Below are 23,041 nucleotides of genomic sequence, written 5' to 3' on the forward strand. Positions count from 1 at the left end.
GGAGCAGGGGCCGCGGCCGCGCGCGCGAGGCCGGGCCGCGGCCGCCGCGCCCTGGGGCTGCGACTCCGGCTCCGACTCGGGCTCGCCATGGCTGCGGCGGCGCCGTGAGGAGGAGTCCGCGTCCTCGGTGGCGGCGGCGGCGGCCGGCTCCAGGCCGGGTTTTGGCGCCGCCCGCCTGCTGCCTCCTGGCGGCTCCTGAACTCCAGCCCCCTCTCTATCAGCCGCTCACTCCGTCTCAATATGTCTCAAGATGGCGGCCAATGTGGGATCGATGTTTCAATATTGGAAGCGCTTTGATTTACAGCAGCTGCAGGTCAGGCTCCTCCGCGCTCGGCCTCGCGCCCGGGGGTGGGGGCTGCGGGCGGTCGCGGCCTCCGCCGGGGGCCCCGGGCTGGCCCAGCCGCCGGGGGGCCCGCGGCGGCGGGGAGGAGGGGGGTGCCGGGCACCGCGGGGCCGAGTCGGGGCCGAGTCCCTCCCGCTCCCCGGCCCCCATTGATCACTCGCTTGATCGGAAATTGATCCTCTTTGTTCAATTCATCGATCAGCCCAAGATGGCGCCGGGAGCCGCCGCCGCCACCGCTGCCCCCGGTGTCTGCCCCCACCCCGGGCGCCCCCCCGGGCCCCGCGCCGCCGCCGCCGCCGCCAGCGCCGCCGCCGCCGTTGCCGCCGCGGGACCGGGGAGGGGGCGGCCCCGGCGGCCCGCGGGGCGCGCGCGCGCGATCAGGGAGCGGGGAGCGGGGAGCGGGCGGCGGGGGGCGGGCTGCGGCGGGCGCCGGGAGGGGGCCGCGGCCCGGCGGTGGCGCCCGCCCGCCCGCTCGCCCCGCGCCCCCGGCCCGCCGTATTCCCGGGGAAAGTTTGTGGGGAGTTGCTGCGGGGGGTGAAGCGCCTGCCTCTCCAGGAGGAGCCGCCGCCACTGCCGCCGGCGCGGCGGAGCTGGGGCTGGTGGCGCTGTGGTGCCGCCGGCTCGGGGGAGGGTCAGAGCGGCCACCGGCGGCGGCGGCGCGGCCCGGCTCCGGCCAGGCGGGCGGGTGGCCGGGCGGGCGCCCGCGCTCCCTACCCCCGGCCGGCCCCGGCCGCCGCCCCCGGCTGTCACCGGCCCGGGCCGCGCAGCCAGTCCGGCACCCCGCGTGTGGCTCCCGGCGCGGACCCCTGGGTTTGTTTACGTCCTGGGGAGCGCCCCGGGGCCACCCGCACACCTCGCGGCCGCCCCGCTCTTTTGTGTGCCTGTGTCGGTGGCGCGGACCTGTCCTTCCGTGGCCGGGGACCCCCGCGGGCGCGCTTTGGGGAAACTTGGCGAGGGGCGGCGGGGGTGCCCCGCGCGCAGTGCGGCTGGGTCGCGGTGTCCCGGACCGCCGGGTGCGGGCGCGGGTGGAGGAGGCTGCAACTTTCCCCGAGCGCAGGCCCGGTGCTGTTCCCCCGGGTGCCCGAGCGGGGGACGCTGCCTCCCCACCGCCTGTCCGAGCCGAGATCGCCGCGCGCCTGGGGGCTCCGGCGGCCCCCAGTGATCTTCGGCGCCCGCTCCTTTCCTTGCCTCCCCTCGGGGCTTCTGCCCTCCTGCAGGGCCCGCCATGGAGCGCGCGGCGGGTGCGCTCGGAGATGCCTTCTCGGGCCAGGTTCTCGAAAGCAGAGCCCCGGGGGCCCGTTGGGACCCTGGCGTGCTGGGCAGTGGTCCGCGCGCAGAGTCCCCGGCGCCGCGGGGGGACTGTGCCGGGGCTCCCCGGCCCGCGCCAGAGCCGCCGCCGTGCCCAGGGGGCGAGTGCCCGCCTGCCACCCCCCGCCCGGAGGAGCGGCGCGCCCTTAGGGTCCGCCCCGCACGTGCCAGCTCGGCGCCCGCGGCGCCCGGACAGCCCCGGGACTCTGCCAGGTGGATGTTGTGCGTAGCCGGAGCCAAGTTGAAGGTGAGCGGCGTGTGGGCCAGAAGTCCCGAGATTGCAGGCGCGAGGGGAACCGGGGATGTGGAGGGGGGGGTGCCTGGGTCCCGCGGTTTAAAATGCCCCACTACTGCTTGGCGCTCTGGGAGGGGATAGGAGGGTTCCCCAGGGCCTGGGGAACTGCAGCTGCTCCCACTGCTAAGGTGTGTGTGAAGGTAAACTTGACTGAACTTTCCTAACCTGGAGGACTGGTGACAGTGACCTACAGCAATACCTTTGGGAGCAAAGCGGCTGAACTCGAGATGCAGGCTTGTATGAAACGAAGCGGGTTGGATTAAAACATATTTAAATGGGATCTGACAACTTTAATTGTATATGCTTGTTTTCTGCTCTTGCCTACTAAGAACGATAAAGCCGAGTCATAGTCGTTATGAAATTTCCTGAAATTTCTCGCTTAACTAGGAAGAAGACTATGCGAAATATGTATTTCCGATAAGATTAAAACTTAAAGGAGTTTGAGTATTTATTGACTAAAATAGATTACTCCAAAGTGTCTATTGTGTAAATTAGATTCCTGGATGTAATGAACACAGCCGAATGGCATTTTTGATAAATTGGTCTACCCTGTTTTAGTAAAAATAGCTCCCTTTTACCATAATTTAATTCCTGTGCTTACTGTAAAACCCGTTGTGGAGTTTTAAGAGACAAACATTATTATTATTTTTCCCTCTTCCTAAATGTGACATCCTAGCTTAATATCAATGAAGTGTCCTTTTTAAAGCATCCTGGCAAACCTGCCAAATGGATTTCGTTTCTAGAGTTACTAGATTTTAAGAACTCTAAACCATCCTGTCCCCCATATTAGCTACTTCTTCAGGGGATCAGGGCTCCAGGACTCCATGGAAAGTTTCCATGTCACTTTACTTGCACTTTATGTGGATATTAAGAAGAAAACAAAACCAAACTCCAAAACAAAAATTGCTTATTTGAACGTCATTCCTCTTTACTCCTTTGCTTTTGGTGGTTGCTAATGATTTGGCCTTAGATGATTTTCTATGGGTTTGCAAACTTCAATCGAATAGGAGATGTCAAAGTTCAAGTCTCAGGCCAATCTGGTTCTTTCTCTGGGCCGTGAGGAGGCCTTTGGAGTTGGTGTCTGGTTAATTCCCACCAATAGTCAGTGAACCAATAGGACGACAGTTTGGGAGAGAATTCATTAGTTTCAGATTCTTCTCATCCTTCCAGACCTCTTTATACTGAGATTGGGTTGCCACCTGGGGGTAAAGAGGCTGATTGGTCTCAGCAGAGACAAATCCAGGTTGGAGACTTCAGTGGGTCCAGGTGAGGTTGGGCAGTTCCGCAGTTCTGCAACCACCCAGTGAGCCAGGGCCTCCAGGTTCTTGTCCCTCGGCTTTCTGGGTCTTGAAGCTGCCGCCTTGGCACAGGAGTGCATGCTCAGGAAGAGAGTTTCTGAAGATTGTGTTTTATTCCGTTTCCTTTTTAGTCCCAAAGGCTTGTGGTATGGAAGTTTCAGTGCTTTGGTATTGCTAAGACTAGTTGGACAAGTTTTTTCTCCTATCTCAGACTTGTAAAAACCAGGTTTTCTTTTCTTTTTAAATAAGAAAAGCACTGTTGTATAAATTTGTCTTTTAAATACATATTTGTAAAGAGGACACTTTCTAAGGCTCATGGCACTCTATGTTAGTGCAGCTTTGAACTCTTTAGGACGGGCCCGGCCAATGACTGTCTTCCCTTTGGGACATTATTCCCACATGGCGTCCAGCCTTCCCCTTTAAGCAGCCTCTGCAAAAGTAAATTTGAAAAGTTGCCTTCTTTTTCAGAATCAAAAAACAATTTCAGTTTTGCTGAAAGTCCATTTTCTGATGGCTTTTTTTTTTCCCCTGTTGTGGAAGCGTGTATGTTACTGGCTGTCCAATACTGTTTACCATAATAAGTATATTATTTTAATTAAAATGTCCCATCTAGTACCCTTTATAAAATAACGGTTCAAGAAATTACACCACTGCTGCTTCTGCTTTTGTTTTCTTGGTTATTTTAATATGGGTGTCTTTGAGGTTGGATGTGGGAAGGGGTCATTGGCAGTTGATTTAAGTTTTTTCCTATGTGAAACTCTTTTTTTTCTTAAAGATGCAAGTTGGTGAGTTAATGCAACAACTCCTGGTATAGTTGAGTCCACAGACACCCCTTTGACTACATCCTCAGCTTCATGTATCTTCTGTCGGTAGTTAGCCAACCTAAGAAAGTTGAAAGGGCCAAATTGTCCAATACCTTCAGGAATGCTTCCCTCCTAAATCCACTGAGCTAACCTTAAAAATGCAGTCTGGCGAACTGTGCTGAGCCTAAAACCTTTAATGGCTATTTAAAAAGTCTCCTATTGCCATACAATTAAGACAAACCCATCAGGGTTTATATGGGAACTGTGCAGAAACAGTAGTTTGTGCTTTCTAATTCCCCTCCGGGTCTACCTGTAGCAGTAAACAATCAAAACCGCTCCTGAGGCTGTACTCACTTTCTGTGTCTTAGGAGAGAAAACAAGGCTAGAAGTAGAAAGTCCACATTTGTTTCAGCTCCTCTGTAATGCCCCAGGAACGGCTGTTTTTAGTGAAATGAAGGAAGGACACATTTGTTAGGGGAAAACTCATACATTTCGTAAACAGAGAAATTCATCATATGAAGAATCATACAGAGGTAGGTTGAATTCCTACCTGTGCTTCCATTTCAAATAGTTTACACAATTGTCACATGTAAATTTCCCAGACAGGTATATCTGACGAATTGTAACAATTGTAACACAAATGCTACATAAAAGGCAACTCTAACCATTATTTGAATATACAGGACCCAGGATCGTGAGTTATTGTAGGAATTATTTAAGACCGATTTAAAATTATTGAATACGTAACTTTAAAAAATATAATTGCTCTCTCTATGAAAAGTGACTTTTATTAGTAATTGTCAAAGACAGAAATTTGTCTGTCTTGTCATTTTGTTTTGTCTGAAGCCCGGCGTTATCGCCGCAGAGAGAGAGTTTTGGTTTCCACCGAAATTTCCCTGCCTCCGATTGTTTAAACCAGACCCTTAATCTTATTTTAACATATTTAAAATGTTCAAAAAACCCGGAAGAATTGTTTTGTGTAAGTAGCAAGCGAATGTAGCTTAAACACTCAAGCAATTCTGGTATCTAATTGGAAACAGGTGGAATTCTTGGAATCCCATGTTTGAGTCTTTTTATAGCAAAGCCCAGGGACACTTTTCACTTATAGCCATTCGTTTTGTCGAAGCTATTTGAAGAGGGGCCCCACAGTCTCTCCTTATGTCCCACTGTTGCTTACCTGGACAAAGCAGTCATGCTGGGTGCTTTAGGAACTGGATACCTGTGAATGCCTGGATGCCGGGAGAAGTGTGTGTGTGCTCCGATAATGGAGTGAAAAAGGAATCTAATGGCATAGTTAGACAAGCGATTTAATATCTGTATTGTTATATGACTTTTAGAGCAAAGAATTTGTGAATTCATTTGTGATTTCTGACTTGATGAACCTTGACTGACCGGAGCATGTAGGTACATTTTATTACACCCTGATTCAGAGAAAAACTATTTGCCCCCGCCCCCCCCCCAAAAGTTCTACATTTAGAGAATATAAACTTCACCAGCAACCAAAAAAGTATTAACTTGGTGAGGAGGGTATTTTCTTTTTCCTTTCTTTCTTTCTTTTTTTTTTTTTTTAATTTGAGACGGAGTCTTGCACTGTCGCCCAGGCTGGAGTTCCCTGGCGCGATCTCGGCTCACTGCAAGCTCCACCTCCCGGGTTCATGCCATTCTCCTGTCTCAGTCTCCCGAGTAGCTGGGACTGCAGGCGCCCGCCACCGTGCCTGGCTAGTTTTTTGTAATTTTTAGTAGAGACGGGGTTTCACCGTGTTAGCCAGGATGGTCTGGATTTCCTGACCTCATGATCCGCCTGCCTCTGCCTCCCAAAGTACTGGGATTACAGGCGTGAGCCACCGCACCCGGCCGATATTTTCTTAAATATTAATGGCAGGGCCCTCTGAATTGTCTGTGTCATTTGATCCATTCTAGTTTTCAAGGCGTGGTCTTGAAAAGCAGTTGATCGCCCTGGTTTTGGGATATGTTTCAGAACCAAGTTTCGATGGTATGTCAGTGTTGGATTTTCCTGCTGAGGACAGCTAAGGTTTGGTATCGAGCAGTTTTGAATTTGCTGAGCTGTAATCAGTCCAGCTTCTCAGCTGTCTTCTGAGAAAGTTGATGGAGGAGAGTGGTCTCTGGCGGGGATGGAGGTGTCCCTGCAGGAAATGAACCAGGTCTGAGGGGAACCTGTGCTGTTCCCCTCATTTGTGCTGCGCGTGAAACAGCTTTGAAGCACCTGGCTTGTGACTTAAAAGTTTTTTAAAAAGCATTTGTGCTGCCCTATTCAGGTATGACACAGTGAGGGTGAACCACTCTTTTTGAAAGACATCTAAGGTCGGCCATGGTGGCTCATGCCTGTAATCCCAGCACTTTGGGAGGCTGAGGTGGGCAGATCACTTGAGGTCAGGAGTTCGAGACCAGCGTGGCCAACATGGCAAAACCTCATCTCTACTAAAAATACAAAAATTAGCCGGGCGTGGTGGTGCATGTCCGTAATCCCAGCTACTTGGGAGGCTGAGGCACAAGAATTGCTTGAGCCCAGGAGGTAGAGGTTGCAGTGAGTTGAGATCACGTGACTGCACTGCAGCCTTGGTGACAGAATGAGACTGTCTTAGGAAAAAAAAAAAAGAGACATCTAATTTGTTGTAAAACCTGTCAAGAACCTTCGCTTTAAAAAGCTAACGCCTCTCTAATAAAAATAATTTTAATTTTGTTGTAATTAAATTCAGAGAGGACGATGTTAGTGCACAAAATAAAGATTGTCAATTTCTTTATTTTAATCCGACGGCATTTCCTTACTGCAGGAGGCCCAGGACCGTTGGCAGAAATTTTGTGTTGATTAGAGCCCCGGGCCATGGGAAGTGCAGGTATTGTGGCCACAGAGTTCATCGCCCAATCCCTGGCTGACCCCACAAGCAGGACTGGTACAGATCCCACCCACAGGGTCTTCCTACACAGAGAAACATAATCACACAGGTGACTGGAACGGAGCCAAGGATGGCAGTGTTCCTCCGGGGATTTACTAACACTGCCAGCCAGCAACTCAAGAACTAGCCAGCCAGGAGTTTCACAGTAAGTGAAACTGACTTGGTTCTGCTTCCTTTCATGAAAACCTTTGTGAAAATGAGCCCAATAAGGAGTCCAAACCTTTATAAAGCACAGGACCTGCCAGAGTGGAAAGGGCCCCGGCCGACTCCATCAGCCGAAGCTTGAAATCTGGGATGGTCTGGACTGTGTGATTGATGCAGTTAACGATGGAGGAAATTAACAGAGCTTACTCTGAAACACCAGGGAAGTGGCTTGTTCTTCCTTGGCGTTACTTTGAGTAGATACTGGCACACTGCTTGTTTTCTTACAGATACCTTTCTATTGGGCTGTGTTTATTCAATAAGGAAATGCAGTTAACTTTTTTTTTTTTTAAAGTGAACCACGGGTTATGAGGTGTTCCGAGTTTGGTTAAGGGAAAAACAAATTGACAAATTAGCTCTTTCTTAAGTGAGTATTGCGAAACAGTGAGAAATAGAATGCCTGTCGTACCGTCATTAAAGATTTATCTGGGTGTTGACAGCTTTTTGTTAAATGTGAGACATTCAGATCCTGTCCACCCAGCATATGAAAAAACCAAACCAAACCAAACCGAAAAACAAAACGCAACACAAAAGCTTCTTTCCATTTCTCCCCAAAAGCAAGACAATTTTTCTTAAACTGGTACTTTCTCCCTAATGAGTTGCCACGATTTTATTTTCTCTAACATAGTTTTATGTCTTTAAGACAGAACGGGCCAGGCGCGGTGGCTCACGCCTGTAATCCCAGCACTTTGGGAGGCCGAGGCGGGCGGATCACAAGGTCAGGAGATCGAGACCACGGTGAAACCCCGTCTCTACTAAAAATACAAAAAATTAGCCGGGCGCGGTTGTGGGCGCCTGTAGTCCCAGCTACTCGGGAGGCTGAGGCAGGAGAATGGCGTGAACCCGGGAGGCGGAGCTTGCAGTGAGCCGAGATCGCGCCACTGCACTCCAGCCTGGGCAACAGAGCGAGACTCCGTCTCAAAAAAAAAAAAAAAAAAAAAAAAAAGACAGAACGAATATCAACTCTTTTTATTTTATTTTTTGAGATGGAGTCTCACTCTGTCACCCAGCCTGGAATGTAGCGGCACAAACTCCGCTCACCACAACCTCCACCTCCCGGGTTCAAGTGATTCTTGTGCCTCAGCCCCCTGAGTAGCTGGGATTACAGGCGTGCACCACCGTGCCCGGCTAATTTTTGTGTTTTTAGTAGAGACAGGGTTTCACCATGTTGGCCAGGCTGGTTTCAAACTCCTGACCTCAAGCAATCCACCCACTTCGGCCTCCCAAAGTGGTGGGATTACAAGTGTGAGCTACTGTGCCCGCCTCCACTCTTTTCAGACATCTTTGTTGAGTTGTTCTTTTGGGCCTGTAAGTTTCTCTGGCTTATTGCCACTTTCCCCTCCTGTTTCTAGGGAAGAAATGATTATTTAGATAAAAAATAATTTGATAAAAGGTAGCAGATGATACCAAAGGTTAATCTTTGTCTTGAAGAGCCTGAAGCTGTGAGCACCGGTAAAGCCATAGGCTGTGTTGAGGGAAGGGCTGGCTGGGAGCTGCCCTCAGCCTAGCCTCCGGGTGTTAGCTGGAGCCCTTGCTGTCTGGACAGCCTATCACTTCTCGCCCTTCTCCTGCCCTACCAAGCCTGTCCCTTCCTGTGTTGTGACAACTTTTTTTTTCTTTTTTAAACAAGTATTTCTACCGCTCCATTATTTTGAGATTCTTGGAAGAAAGATACTATGTAAATGAAAATTAAAAATAAAATTCTCACTGGAGGGAATCGTATACATGTAATGTTTTTGATGAGGTTTGGAAAAGACTTTCGTTCTCCCTCTGGAACTGGAAACATTCTGTGGCTCCTGTCACCATTTCTGTGTCACTCTGAAAGGCGTGGCAGATAATGGTGAAACATATTATTTTCTGTTTTTCACCACGGTAGTTGACCCAGAACTTAAACCCATGCAGTCCTGGGTTTAGTGAATTATTTCTGTTGCATACAGTTCTGCTGTGTCCTTGCCGAGAGCATAGTCAGCAACCACCCAGAGAACACCAACCTTTCAAAAGGAAAAGGACTGGAGTCCCCAACATACAGAGATTACAGCTAAAATTACGACCAGAGCTGTAAATCCTGTCTTCGCTTCCTATTCACACAGCAGAGATGTTGTAAGTCATACAGGTTTGAGACAGAAAATTGAGAGCAGAGGAGCATGTGTTTAAACCAGCATAGAAACATTCATTTACCAGAATTGCTTTATTTCAGCTGTATCTCAACTCGTTGCTTACACAGTCACGTTTGCCGTCTCGTCACTCAGCCAAGTGGGAGACAAGTTCAGGTTTCTGCTCCATGGGATCCAGGAGTCTGTAGTCACCGGTGAGCTTGGAGGACCACGAGGTGGCTGGGGCCCTTGGAGAACTGTGCTACAGAGTCGTAAAGCCACCACCCGGAGCTGGCCATCCCAGAGGGAAGTCTTGGTCATCTCTTCTCCTCCACCTGGTCCTCAGCCCTGGTCCCACAGTTTGTCAGCATCGATGTGGGACTGGGAGAGGAAGGATATTGCCAATTATGGTTGAATGTCATTGTCAGGGGAGTAAGAAGTAGTTTGCGATTGTTTTACATGGCTCTGTGTTGGTATATAATTATGCTGTCATCTTAAAACGCCCTGATACCTTAATGAAATCTTGTGTGTGTGTGTGTGTGTGTGTGTGTGTGTGTGTGTGTGTGTGTTTGCAGCTAGTTTTGGGGGCTGCTTATTGTGTGTGAGAGCCAAGTCTTTCTAACACACAAGAGCTGAGTGCGTCGTCTTTTGCTTGTTTTAAAACTGCCCATTCAAAACAGGTCGCAATCCATTATAAATGCAGCTGCCAGATTAATCTTCCCGAACCATTGATTTCATGATGCCATTCCTCTCCTTAAACATCCACGGTGGCCCACTTTGGCACAGAGTGGAGACCACATTCGTTAGGGTAGCAGGCAGAGTTCCCCGGATGGTCCTTTCTGCCCCACCTAAACCTTTTCCATCCTAGCTAGAATGACTCCAGGATCTTGCATATTTGGGGGAGCTCCCTCCTCCTCCCTCTCTACATCTGAGCTTCGAGCCTATTTCAGAATTTTTTTGGTTTTTTGTTTTTGATTTTTTGAGGCAGGGTCTTGCTCTGTTGCCCCGGCTGGAGTGCAGTGGTGAGATCATAGCTCACTGAAGCCTTGACCTCCCAGGCTCAAGCAATCCTCCCACCTTAGCCTCCTGGGTAGCTGGGACTATAGGCACGCACCACCACGCCTGGCTGATTTTTCTTTCTTTTTTTTTTTTTTTGTAGAGACGGGGTTTTGCCATGTTCCCCAGGCTGGTCTCAAACTCCTGGGCTCCAGTGATCCTCCCTCCTTGGCCTCCTAAAGTGCTGGGATTACAGGTGTGAACCACTGTGCCAGGCCTTCAATCCTATTTCATGCATTTCTTTTCCTTTCGCCCCTGTGTGCCCGGCAGTGGTGTTGGAGACTTAAAATAGCATTGGCTTCCCGCCCAGAGGGGTGGACAGGACCGGCAGGACAAGGCTGGGATGGATGGAGCTGTGTGTGTCTGAGCCTCTGGGAAGGCTGCAGGAAGCGCTTGGAAGACAGGTCAGGGCGTGGGCAGGGGGCGCCCACTGAGCTCTGTGCGCTTGGGGAGGTGTGGGAGAGAGGGCTTTCCAGCAGAACCGTTGTGGGGTGGCCAGGGATCTCTAGGGCTCCCCTGTGGGCTTGGGTTCCCTCCCTCTGCCCTGATTATTCCTTGTGTACCCACCACAACCATCCGCCACCCAGGCCCCCACTCTCTACCTTATGTGTTCAATTTAGGACTCATTCAACTGGTTAAGAATGCAAAATTTTTTTTTTTTTTTTTTTTGAGACCGAGTCTGGCTCTGTCGCCCAGGCTGGAGTACAGTGGCCGGATCTCAGCTCACTGCAAGCTCCGTCTCCCGGGTTTACACCATTCTCCTGCCTCAGCCTCCTGAGTAGCTGGTACTACAGGCGCCCGCCACATCGCCCGGCTAGTTTTTTGTATTTTTTTGAGTAGAGATGGGGTTTCAACGTGTTAGCCAGGATGGTCTCGATCTCCTGACCTCGTGATCCGCCCATCTCGGCCTCCCAAAGTGCTGGGATTACAGGCTTGAGCCACCGCGCCCGGCCGAAGAATGCAAAATTAATTTTTTTTTTTTTTAATATTGTGAAAGCAGGTAGATTATAGTAAAACAGCTGTGATTTTTGTTTGTTTGTTTGTTTTTTGAGACGGAGTCTCGCTCTGTCACCCAGGCTGGAGTGCAGTGGCGCGATCTCTGCTCACTGCAAGCTTCGCCTCCCGGGTTCACGCCATTCTCCTGCCTCTCAGCCTCCCGAGTAGCTGGGACTACAGGCGCCTTCCTCCACGCCCAGCTAGTTGTTTTTGTTTGTATTTTTAGTAGAGATGGGGTTTCACCGTGTTAACCAGGTTGGTCTCGGTCTCCTGATCTCATGATCCGTCCACCTTGGCCTCCCAAAGTGCTGGGATTACAGGCGTGAGCAACTGCGTCCGGCCAAAATGACTGTGTTTTGAAAGCTACTGATAGGTACACCTATGGAATAGACATTTCTTTTTCAGTCCCATTAATTATCTTTCTGTGCAAAGTAACGTAAGTGTTACTTTTTCGGTCTCATTAAGGTTATCTTTCTTTGCAAAGTAGCATAAGTGTTGGTTAAAATACAGCTTACCCTTGAACAACATGGGGGTTAGGGGCTGATCCCTTCTCCCATTCCCCCCACACCCCGCCTGCACAGTCAAAAATCCATGTATAACTTTTTATTTCTCCTCTCCCGTCCCCTCCCGTCCCCTCTCCTTTTCAGATAGGGTCTCACTCTGTCACCCAGGTTAGAGTGCAGTGACATAATCATAGCTGACTGCAGCCTGGACCTCCCGGGCTCAAGCAGTCCTCCCATATCAGCCTCCCAGTAGCTGGGACTACAGACACTCATCAGCATGCCTGGCTAATTTTTATTTTTATTTTTTTTAGAGACAGGGTCTTGCTTTGTTGCCCAGGCTGGTCTTGAGCTCCTGGGTTCAAGTAATCCTCCTGTCCCGGTCTCCTAAACTGCTGAGATTATAGGCATGAGCCACCATGCCCACATGAAACTTTTGATTCCCCAAAAACTTAATTACTAATAGCCTACCGCTGATAGGAAGCCTTACCGATAACATAAACAGTTGCTTGATTAACATGTATTTTGTATGTTATATGTATGATATACTGTATTCTTAGAATGAAGTAAGCTAGAGAAAAGAAAATGTTATTAAGAATATCATAAGGAAGAGATAATATATTTACTAATCAGAAAGTAGAAGTGGATCATCCTAAAGGTCCTCATCCTCTTTGCCTTCACATTGAGGAGTCTGAGGAGGAAGAGGAGGGGTCAGTCTTGCTGTTACAGGGTGGTGGAGACGGAAGGGCTGGAGCAGGTGGAGGCGGAGTCAGGAGAAGCAGGCCCAATCAGTGTAACTTTTTTTTTTTTTGAGGTGAAGTTTTACCCTGTCACCCAGGCTGGAGTGCAGTGGCGGATCTCAACTCACTGCAACCTCTGCCTCCCAGGTTCAAGTGACTCTCCTACCTCAGCCTCCTGAGTAGCTGGGACTACAGGCACCTGCCACTACACCCGGCTAATTTTTGTAGTAGAGACGGGGTTTCACCATGTTGGCCAGGTTGGTCTCAATCTCCTGACCTCAGGTGATCCGTCCTCCTCGGCCTCCCAAAGTGCTGGGATGACGGGCGGGAGCCACCACACCCAGCCCCACTCAATGTCACTTTTACTATGGAAAAAAAAAAAATCTGCGTGTAAGTGGCCCTATACAGTTCAAACCTGTGTTGTTCAAGAGTCAGCTATATGTATAATTGTACTTGTGGCACAGAGAACACAAAAAGATCCGTATTTTTAAAAACAGCATTGGGCAGAACAACTTTTTGACAGAGGTTTGTTCTTTGACTCTGCTGACAGCCTGAATGGGAGGAAACTTCCCCATATGAACGAATGGGGAAAGTGCATGTTGTAGTTCTCAAAACCCTAAAAAGTCTAAGAGAAACCCAGCAGCAAGAAACACAGAGACTTGGGTGTCAGCATCGGAGGAATGTCTCACGTCTGCCTTATCCCCCAAACCCTGTCCCATGGGTCTGGCCTGTGGCCTGTGTCTGGGCAAAGGCACTCCCCACTCCGGGTCAGCCCCACTTCAGAGCAGTGGGCCTCATAGGCCTGCGTGCTTTGTGGCCACTTCATTTAGTCAAAGAAAGTACCTAGGATATTTTTGTAGAGGTGACGTCACTGTCTGGCTGCAGAAGCATTTGCTTGGATTTGGGGAAGTGAGGGCTGGGAGAGGAGGACTTAGAGAGGCAGGATGCCCAGGCCCAGTGCGGGTGGCTGATGGGAGGTGGGCTTAGCATCTGCAGGGACAGGGCGGAGGGAGAGGAACCACCCGAGGCAGGGGGAGGGGGTGTGTCCCCTTTGGGATATGGGGGATTTGGGGGACTGGTAGGTAATTCCAGGGGTTGAGTCCCTGGGGAAAAGGAGGCTTTTAGCTCAGTGGAAAAGTGGGTGCCGAAGTCTGGAAGATGAGTTGAAACCTGGAGTTTGAAGCCCAGGGAGGATTTTGTTGGAGTGTTGGCTGGTGCTGGAGAGCTTTGCATCATTTGGGGTGGGGTGGGGTGAAGAATTAATTTGAACTGGCACAGCACCCCTTTGTCTTGACTTTCCCTGTACTGGAGGGAGGACGGCTTGATGTTTCAGCAAAAGGAGCAGTGGAGAGAGAATGTTGCTTGTAGGATTGGATTCCACATACCGTATCCAGTTTTACATCCACTGGTGACAAGACAGGAGCTTTTCTATTTTTATTTTGTATTTTTATGTTTTTGTGCACTAACGGTAATGGTTTCATGCGAACGGACAGCGGGCAGGCGCGGGCTTAGGCTCTTGGTTTATTTCATGTTACTTGCATGACAGCCCTGTGGAGCTGCGTACCTGCCATAGGTGAGAAGCCGGGAGTCGGGGTTATATCCTGGCCTTTGCCGAGCTCCAGGCGTGTTTTTCCTCCCAACCTGCGCTGTTCCCTAGGCAGCCCTCAGCCGAAGCAGTGGGGTCACTGGGGGACTCAGAAGGGACCTCTTCTCCGGGGCTGCCCAAGATGAACTTGGCTGGGTGTGGGTCACTTAGCAGTGAGCAGCTGGGGATGGAAATGGGGCCGGGGTGGGTGGGCTTGAGGGGAGCACTTTCTCGGGGAGGCCTGGCTGGAGCCTTGCCCTGTCCGTAGACTTCAAACTCAGCCCCGCAGAGAAGGGTCATCTGATGATAGAATCACGGCTGCCCCGTCATTCCTGTTAGCAAACTTCATCTGATAGTTGGGATACGGCTGTGGCTGGGGCTGCAAGGAGCCCCCCTATTGCATTACTCGCTATCCTCAGATACCCAGTCCTTCCTTGCCTGAAGCAAGTTTGTTGGAAGCATTTTGGGGAGCTGTTAGGAGAGAGGCCTGGCCATGGGGCCCGACGGGCCCAGAGGAGAGGCCTGCCCTGTCTGTGGGTGGTTTGGTGAATGCTGGATGGAGCGTCTCTTTACAGGACTTTCCTCTGAGATGCAGGGGCTGTGCCCCTGGGTGCTGGGGAGTGAATTGCCCATAGATACTGATCCCTGTACTTAACCCTGTGGCGGTCAAGACCAGATCCCCACTCTCCAAGCCCCTGGGAAACTGGTTGATGTAGCCCCTGCGGTGATATCGCACTCAAATCCATGCAGATCTCCTGACATGGTCAGCAGCACCCACCACGCAAGCTTCTGTTCTGAGCTACACGGGATGTTGGGCGTGTGTTTTCTGAGACTGACTTCATAAGACATGTACCATTGACCAACTGGCCTGAGATAAACAGCCTGGTCACAGCGACATCCCTGAGATCTTAGCTTCTTTCCCTCGGGGAATTATCACTGGACTGGAAAACTGAGGTTTTGGGCCACTCTGGATTCAGATGCTTTGGTTGTTGTTTTGAGACAGAGTCTTGATCTGTTGCGGACTGCAGGGGTGGGATCATAGCTCTCTGCAGCCTCGAACTCCCAGGCACAAGTGATCCTCCTGCCTCAGCCTCCCTTGTAGCTGGGACCACAGGTGCGCCCCACCATGCCTGGCTAATTTTTTTTACATATTTTTCTATAGACAGGGTCTTATTATGTTGGCCAGACTGGTCTCAAACTCCTGGGCTCAAGTGATCCTCCTGCCTCAGCCTCCCAAAGTGCCGGGATTATATAAGCATGAGCCACTGCGCCTGGCCCAGATAACTCTTGCATGCTGATTTTTTTGTAATGATGGACTTTGTTTTGTTAAAAAATTATAAATTTAAAGAGAAAATATGCAAAAATGTGCACTGGTCTCAGAAATAACACAGCACATTCGAGTGAAGTTGTTGGCAGTTCTGTATATTTCGGGGTGACTCATTTTTCTCATAGGCTGTTGGGGCCATGCATCCATTTGTGTCTGAGCACATCTCCATGGTACCTGATGACTCGAATGGATCCTGTTCAAGCCCTTGGGTTACCCAAAGAAATACACTCCTGGCCTGCTGGTTGGTCAGAGAATGCAGGACACATGGGGTATCGTGAGGTGTCCAATGGCAGCGGGTTTGATGTGTCTGCTGTGTGGACAGGGCAGGGGTTTGGAAAGATGGACTCTGGCTGTCTTGCTCCAAAGACTTATTTAGGCCGTTGTTGAGCATTTATTGAGTGTCTCCTGTGTGCCAGGCAGCATTCTAGCATAGGGATTGAGTGACCAGACAATAGGGAATCCTTGCCTTCAAGGAACTGACATTCTTTTTTTTTTTTTTTTTTTTTTGAGATGGAGTCTTGCTTTGTCATCTAGGCTGAAGTGCAGTGGTGCAATCTCGGCTCACTGCAACCTCTGCCTCCTGGGTTCAAGCGATTCTCCTGTCTCAGCCTCCCGAATAGTTGGGATTACAGGTGCGTGCCACCATGCCTGGCTAATTTTTTTGTATGTTTAGTAGAGGCAGGGTTTTGCTATGTTGGCCAGGCTGGTCTCCAACTCCTGACCTCAGGTGATCTGCCCACCTCGGCATCCCAAAGTGCTGAGTTTACAGGTGTGAGCCACCACGCCTGGCTGGAACTGACATTCTTGCAAGGGGGATGGAAAACAAAGGCCAGGAATAAGTGACCTGTATAGCTTGGGTACCTGGTGGCCTGGGAACAGATAGAGAAGGACAGATAGAGCAAAGCCCCACAGAGTCACTTCTGTCTTCTGAAGGCTCTGAGAAATAACAGAGTATTATTATTGTTATTATTATTTAGAGCCAGAGTCTCACTCTGTCACTCAGGCTCCAGTACAGTGGTGTGATCATAGCTCACTGCAGCTTTGACCTCCTGGGCTGAAGCAATCCTCCCACCTCAGGTTCCCGAGTAGCTGGGATTATGGGCATGTGCCACCATGCCAGGCTAACTTTTTTGTATTTTTTGTAGAGATGGGGGTCTCACTGTGTTGCCCAGCCTGGTCTTGAACTCCTGGCCTCAGGCAATCCTCCTGCCTTAGCCTCCCAAAGCGCTGGGATTCCACGCCTGAGCCGCCACACCTAGCCCTGATTTTTAAACTGAAGAGGGACAGTTCAGTTGTTGGGGTGTGTCTCGGAGGATCCTTCTGCAAGCCCCACATGAAAGGCAGGCTAGAGTGAGGGGGAGGGATGATAATGGAACCAGGAGGATGCGGTAATCATAGCCTGGCGAGAGGATGCCAGGCTGTGGCTGTGCCAGACTCAGTGTGCCTGGCCCTGGCATTTCAGGCAAGGACCACTGAGGGGTGATGGGAGAGATGGGGCTGGGTGAGTGGCATTTCCGCAGGCATCCAGAGGGGTCCGAGAAACCGAGGTTGGGGAACATCAGGGGTGGGCAACAGCCTGTGGAGGGTGTGGTCATCAGTGTCCCCCACCGACACGGCACATCCAGCGAGCCCACTGTGTCCCCAGTGCCTGCGGTGCGGGGGGCTGGCACCTCTGGAGGTGGGCTCCGTGCAGACATCCACCCAGTCAGTCCCCACAGGTTTATCAAACACAAGTGGGGCGACAGGACCCACACTTCGGCATTGGACATGACTCACACACGCGGGGAGTCGGCTTGGAGTTCCTTTATTCATCCCTATTTGCTTTCTGTCTGTAATCCTTTGTAATTCCTTGGTTTCATGATGTAATTCTAATAGAAGTAAACCCGACCTTTCAAAATTATGTAATTAATTGCATTCAGCTTCAATGACAATGACTAATTATAGTGATACCTGGTGGCAGGGCAGATACCTACTGCAGGGGGGCTCCTGTCTGCTTGGTACTAGGACTATCACTTCTGTGCACGTCGGAGCAACTGCACAGGAGGTCAGCTGGCTGCCCTGTGTCCTGCACCAGTGCCTCTGGTCCCCACCTTACCAGGAGCAGCTCCACGGCCATGCAGCGAGGGGCCGGGGAGGGCGGCAGTGTGCAGGGAGGAGCTGCTTCGGGGTGGGAGGGCGTGGACTTGTCTGCAGGTTAAAGAGAGGAAGTCTTGCTGGGAAAGTAACTTCGGGGCTGGTTCCCTGAGGGCATTCTTCTCTGATTCACCTATTTTCCTGAGAAAAAGGAGGGAGGGCACGTTCAAGTGAACGTGAAGGGTTCAAGGATCGGAAAGGCAAGCCAAGTACAGTGGCTCACACCTGTAATACCAAGTTTGGATGGCTGAGGCAGGAGGATCGCTTGAGCCCAGGAGTTCAAGACTAGCCTGGGCAACACAGTGAGACCCCGTCTCTACAAAAAAAAAAAAAAAAAAAAGCCCAGCATGGTGGCTCACACCTGTAATACCAATACTTTAGGAGGTCAAGGCAGGAGGATCACTTGAGCCCAGTAGTTCAAGACCAGCATGGGCAACAGTGAGACCCCGTCTCTACAGAAAAAAAAAAAAGAAAAAAAAAGAAATGAAATTAGCAGAGCATGGTGGTGCACACCTGTGATCCTGGCTACTTGGGACGCTGCGGCTTGAGCCCAGGAATTAGAAGCTGCAGTGTTGTATGGCAGTGCCACTGCACTCCAGCTTGGGTGACAGAGCAAGAGGAAGACTCTGTCTCTTAAAAAGAAAAAAAAAAAGAATCCAAAAGCAAGCTTATGGAGAAGGGAGAAAGTGTGACAGTTGCCTCGGGGCGTGGGATAGCAGAAGATGGATGTCAGGTTAAAAACCATGACTGGGCCGGGCGCTGTGGCTCACGCCTGTAATCCCAGCACTTTGGGAGGCCGAGGCGGGCGGATCACAAGGTCAGGAGATCGAGACCATCCTGGCTAACACTGTGAAACCCCGTCTCTACTAAAAATGCAAAAAATTAGCCAGGCGAGGCGGCGGGTGCCTGTAGTCCCAGCTACTCGGGAGGCTGAGGCAGGAGAATGGCGTGAACCCGGGAAGCGGAGCTTGCAGTGAGCCGAGATCGCTCCACTGCACTCCAGCCTGGGCGACTAAGCGAGACTCTGTCTCAAAAAAAAAAAAAAAACAACCATGACTGTGCTGTAGTATTTCCAGGAGGCCAAGTCCAGGGCTCTGGGCCCTGTCCACTGCTGTGGCATCAGACCCTGAAACAGAGCTCTGAGGTTTTAACCTTCCCAGAAAGTCTGCATTTTTTTGCAGATCGGTTTTATTTTGTGTTAGGAGGAGGCGCTTTTGCTAGGAAATCTTCACTGCAATTTGTCCCCCCTAAATCAGGGCACTTGGCATCTCCTTCTAATGGGGGGTGCAGAGTCTGTCCCAGAATGGGACGCACAGTATTCACATGATGACCGATTAGGTGGGTTGCTGGGCTGGCCCCTCCGATCCTGTCCTGTCGCCATGCAGCCACATGCCTTTCCTTATCCTCAGATGTTCTGCTGTCACGATTCTTCCAGGGAAGAATCTGGAAGTGGAATCCACAGGGCGGTGCCCAGGGGTGGCCTTCAGTGTCTAGTGTCCTGTTTCAGAGAGATGCCTTTTCTTTATTTGAAAAGCTGATTCTTTCTCTTCTTCTTCTTTTTTTTTTTTTTTTTTTTTTTTGAGATGGAGTTTCCCTCTGTCACCCAGGCTGGAGTGCAGTGGCGCTATCTCAGCCTACTGCAACCTCCACCTCCTGGGTTCAAGTGATTCTCCTGCCTCAGCCTCCCGAGGAGCTGGGACTATAGGCGCCTGCCACCACGCCTGGCTAATTTTTGTATTTTTAGTAGAGATGGGGTTTTGCCATGTTGGCCAGGATGGTCTCGAACTCCTGACCTCAGGTGATCTACCTGCGTAGGCCTCCCAAAGTGTTGGGATTACAGGCATGAGCCACCATGCCCAGCCTTATTTTCTATTTTTAAAGAAAGAGCAGGACTGAAAACATTTGCATGCACAGTGAGTTTTGAAAAGTTCCTTTTTTTAGGGAGAAACAAGAAGGTGCAGAGTACTCTTGAGAAGAATTTTTTTTTTTTCTGTTCTAAACATGCCGCTTGTTGCCCTGGTGCAGAGAGCAGTTCTTTTGACACAATACCTCCGTTCTGTAACTTTTTTTTTTTTTAAACTAAAATTCATATAATGTACCATTCACTTTTCCAAAGCTTAAAATTCTGGCCAGGCGTGGTGGCTCACTGCGCGGTGGCCTATAATTCCAGCACTTTGGGATGCTGAGGCAGGCAGATCACTTGAAGCCAGAAGTTTGAGGTCAGCCTGGCCAATATGGCAAAACCCCGTCCCTACTAAAAATACAAAAATTAGCCAGGTGTGGTGGTGAGCACCTGTAATCCCAGCTACTCAGGAGGCTGAGGCAGGAGAATCTCTTGAACCTGGGAGGCGGAGGTTGCGGTGAGCCGAGATCTTGCCACTGCACTCCAGCCTGGGTGAAAGAGTGACACTCTGTGTCGTAAATAAATAAATAAATAAATAAAGTTTAAAATCCATAGATGTTTGGTATATTCACAATATCGTGCAGCCATCGCCATGACTAGTTCCAAAACATTTCTAGCACCCCAACAAGAAACTCCCATACCTGTTAGTAGTTGCTATCTGTCTTCCCTCCTGTACCCCCAGCTCCCCGTAACTATTCATCTACTGTCTGCCTCCATGCGTCTCGGGAATCATGGATTACATGACCTTCGTGCTCTGGCTTCTTTCACATAGCATAGTGTTCGCAGGGCTCACCCATGTTGACTCATGCACATGTCTGTGCCACATTCTTTTTTTACGGCCAAATAATATTCCTTGGTATGGGCATACCAGGTTTTGTGTATCCTTTCATCAGCTGGTAAACATTCGTGCTGTTTCCACTTTTTTGGCCATTGTGAATAATGCTGCTGTGAACATTCGTGTACAAATGTTTGTGTGAATGCAGTTTTCCATTTTTTTTAGGTGCAATTGCCAGGTCATGTGCAGTCACTCTGGGTTTCGCTTTCTGAGTCTGTTGTATTTTGTTTATTTTTTTATTTTTGTGGGTGTGCATATTTATGGGGTACATGAGATGTTTTGATATAGGCCTGCAATTCATAATAATCACATTGTGGTGAATGGTGTATCCATCCATCACAGATTTATTCTTTGTGTTACCAACAGACCAGTTATACACTTTTATTTTATTTATCTATCTATTTTGAGTCAGAGTTTTGCTGTTGTTGCCCAGGCTGGAGTGCGATGGCACGATCTCGGCTCACTGCAACCTCCGCCTCCTGGGTTCAAGCGATTCTTCTGCCTCAGCCTCCCAAGTAGCTGGGACTACAGGCACCCGCCACCACGCCTGGCTAATTTTTGTATTTTTAGTAGAGGCGAGGTTTCACCATGTTGGCCAGGCTGGTCTCGAACTCCTGACCTCAGGTGACCCACCGGCCCCGGCCTCCCAAAGTGCTGGGATTACAGGCGAGAGCCACCGCACCAGGCTTTTAGTTACTTTAAAATGTACGATTAAATTATGATTGACTATAGTCACCCTGTTGTGCAATCAAATATTAGGCCTTATTCATTGATTCTAACTTTTTTTTTTTGTAGCCATTAGCTGTCCCCACCTCCCTGCATTGTTGTGTTTTGACCTCTTATGTGTAAGTCCTGTTTATTCTCCAGAACACTCCTTTTAACACCCAGGCCATTCCATCTCTCTTTCTTCTGCCCTGGGTGTCATACCATCTCTTCCTCAGATCTCTCCTGGGGTGCAGGTGCTCCCCTCCAAACGACTGCTGTGCACAGAGTGATTTTGTGCTCAGGCATGTGGATCGCTTGAGCCCAGGAGTTTGAGACCACCCTGGGCAACACAGTGAGACCCCATCTCTAAAAAAAAAAAAAAGGCTGTTGTGCAGTTTGGGATGAGAGTTAGTTGCCCCCACAGTCCTCCCTCCTCCCAACCCCACCTTCCCTCCTTGCTCAGCAACAAGGGACCCCCATCCCTGGGCGATGAAGCCTCAGGGTTGTCTAAATCCTTGGCCGGGCACAGTGGCTCATGCCTGTAATCCCAACACTTTGGGAGGCCAAGGCGAGTGGATCACCTGAGGTCAGGAGTTCGAGACCAGCCTGGCCAAGGCTCTGAGACAGAGCAAGAGTCCTTCTCAAAAAAAAAAAAAAAAAAAAAAGAATCCTGGCCCATTCCTTCCCCATGGCCAGGGCATTACACTTTGTTTTGGCCGGAGAAACTGGGAGTGCCCATTGTCTGCCTGGGGACATGCCTGTGGGAGAAGAGGCTGACCCCACCTGCTACCACCATCCCAGCATGGGTGCGGCGGGGGGCAGGGGAGACAGAGTAAAAATTGCAGAGGACATGGGGCAGGAAGATGGAAGGAAACGGGGCCCTCAATGGCTCTGAGCTGTGGAGTGAGCCAGTCCTGCAGTGCCCAGTCCCCATTTTTCTGTGGCCTGAGAAAGTCAAATTTCCTCATCCTTTGTCGTTGGCCATTGTGTTATTTGGAGCGGGAAAAGCATTCTGAAACAAGCTACTACAATGAAAATCCAGGTCCTAGCAACTTGCTGTGCACAGCTTTGGCTTGGCATGGACTTAGAGAGTGACGTCTTTGAGATACACTGGTCCGGGGTGCAGGTATATTTGAGTGTGTGAGGAGGACATATGTCCTCTAAGCTCTGTTTTCTAAAGGCAGCAGAATTCCATTTGCCAAGCCAGATGTCCCTCAATACGTTAGATCCCGCCAATAAAACATTAAGCAATTAGAATGGTTAATATTCAGTAAAGTATAATTAGAAGCTGGCATAAATTGTGAATGAAATTGGCAGGTTCCATACGTTACAGCGAAATACCAAATCTTTTTTTAGTTGTGTATGTGTATCTCAGTGAGTCTATCAACTCGGATGGGTGAATCTTACCTCCTCTGTGGATAGAAATGAGCTCAATTTCAACTCAGTTCACTATAATTTTAAATGTTTAAGAACATCTTGCCAGTTGTTCTATCATGTTAAAGATACTGACATCTGGCTGGATGGAGTGGCTCATGCCTGTAATCCCAGCACTTTGGGAGGCCGAGGCGGGTGGATTGCTTGAACCCAGGAGTTCAAGACCAGCCTGGGCAACATAGTGAGACCCCCTCTTTACCAAAAAATCCAAAAGTAGCTGGGCATGGTGATGCACACCTGTGGTCCCAGCTACTCAGGAGGCTGAGGTGGGAGGATCGCTTGAAGCCGGGAGGTCGAAGGTGCAGGGAGCCATGATGGTGACACTGTACTCCAGCCTGGGTAACAGAACGAGACCCTATCAAAAAAAAAAAAAAAAGATACTAAAATTCTCAAATCAAATTATAAGGGTTTTAACATGCCCATTTCTACACCATGTGCAAGAAAAACCAATCCTTGTTTTCTGCCTGCCTTTAGGGTCCATTCTCATTTTCAGCCCCCTTTCCTCATTCTACTGTATTAATTATGCCTTTATATGGATGCAGACTTATGAAACATATAGCCTATTTTGTAT

The 23,041-nt window shown here is 50.0% G+C and overlaps 1 protein-coding gene across 21 annotated transcripts in view; it reads left to right on the plus strand.

The window, feature by feature from the left end:
* Window positions 1–227: 227 nt before the first annotated feature.
* Window positions 228–23,041, plus strand: part of CUX1 (cut like homeobox 1) — a 472,906-nt gene continuing 450,092 nt past the window's right edge. For 11 of the 21 annotated variants that reach the window (XM_045387933.3, XM_074034615.1, XM_074034616.1 and 8 more), the window contains exon 1: window positions 967–1,898. In XM_045387933.3, coding sequence (XP_045243868.2) covers window positions 1,569–1,898 — 330 coding nt within the window. In that variant the 5' untranslated portion in view covers window positions 967–1,568. Of the gene's footprint in view, window positions 314–966; window positions 1,899–23,041 lie in introns of those variants that run through there. The other 10 variants (XM_045387934.2, XM_045387935.2, XM_045387936.2 and 7 more) reach the window with 1 other exon arrangement.

The sequence above is a fragment of the Macaca fascicularis genome, chromosome 3 (genome assembly GCF_037993035.2).
Source record: "Macaca fascicularis isolate 582-1 chromosome 3, T2T-MFA8v1.1".
NCBI lineage: Eukaryota > Metazoa > Chordata > Mammalia > Primates > Cercopithecidae > Macaca > Macaca fascicularis.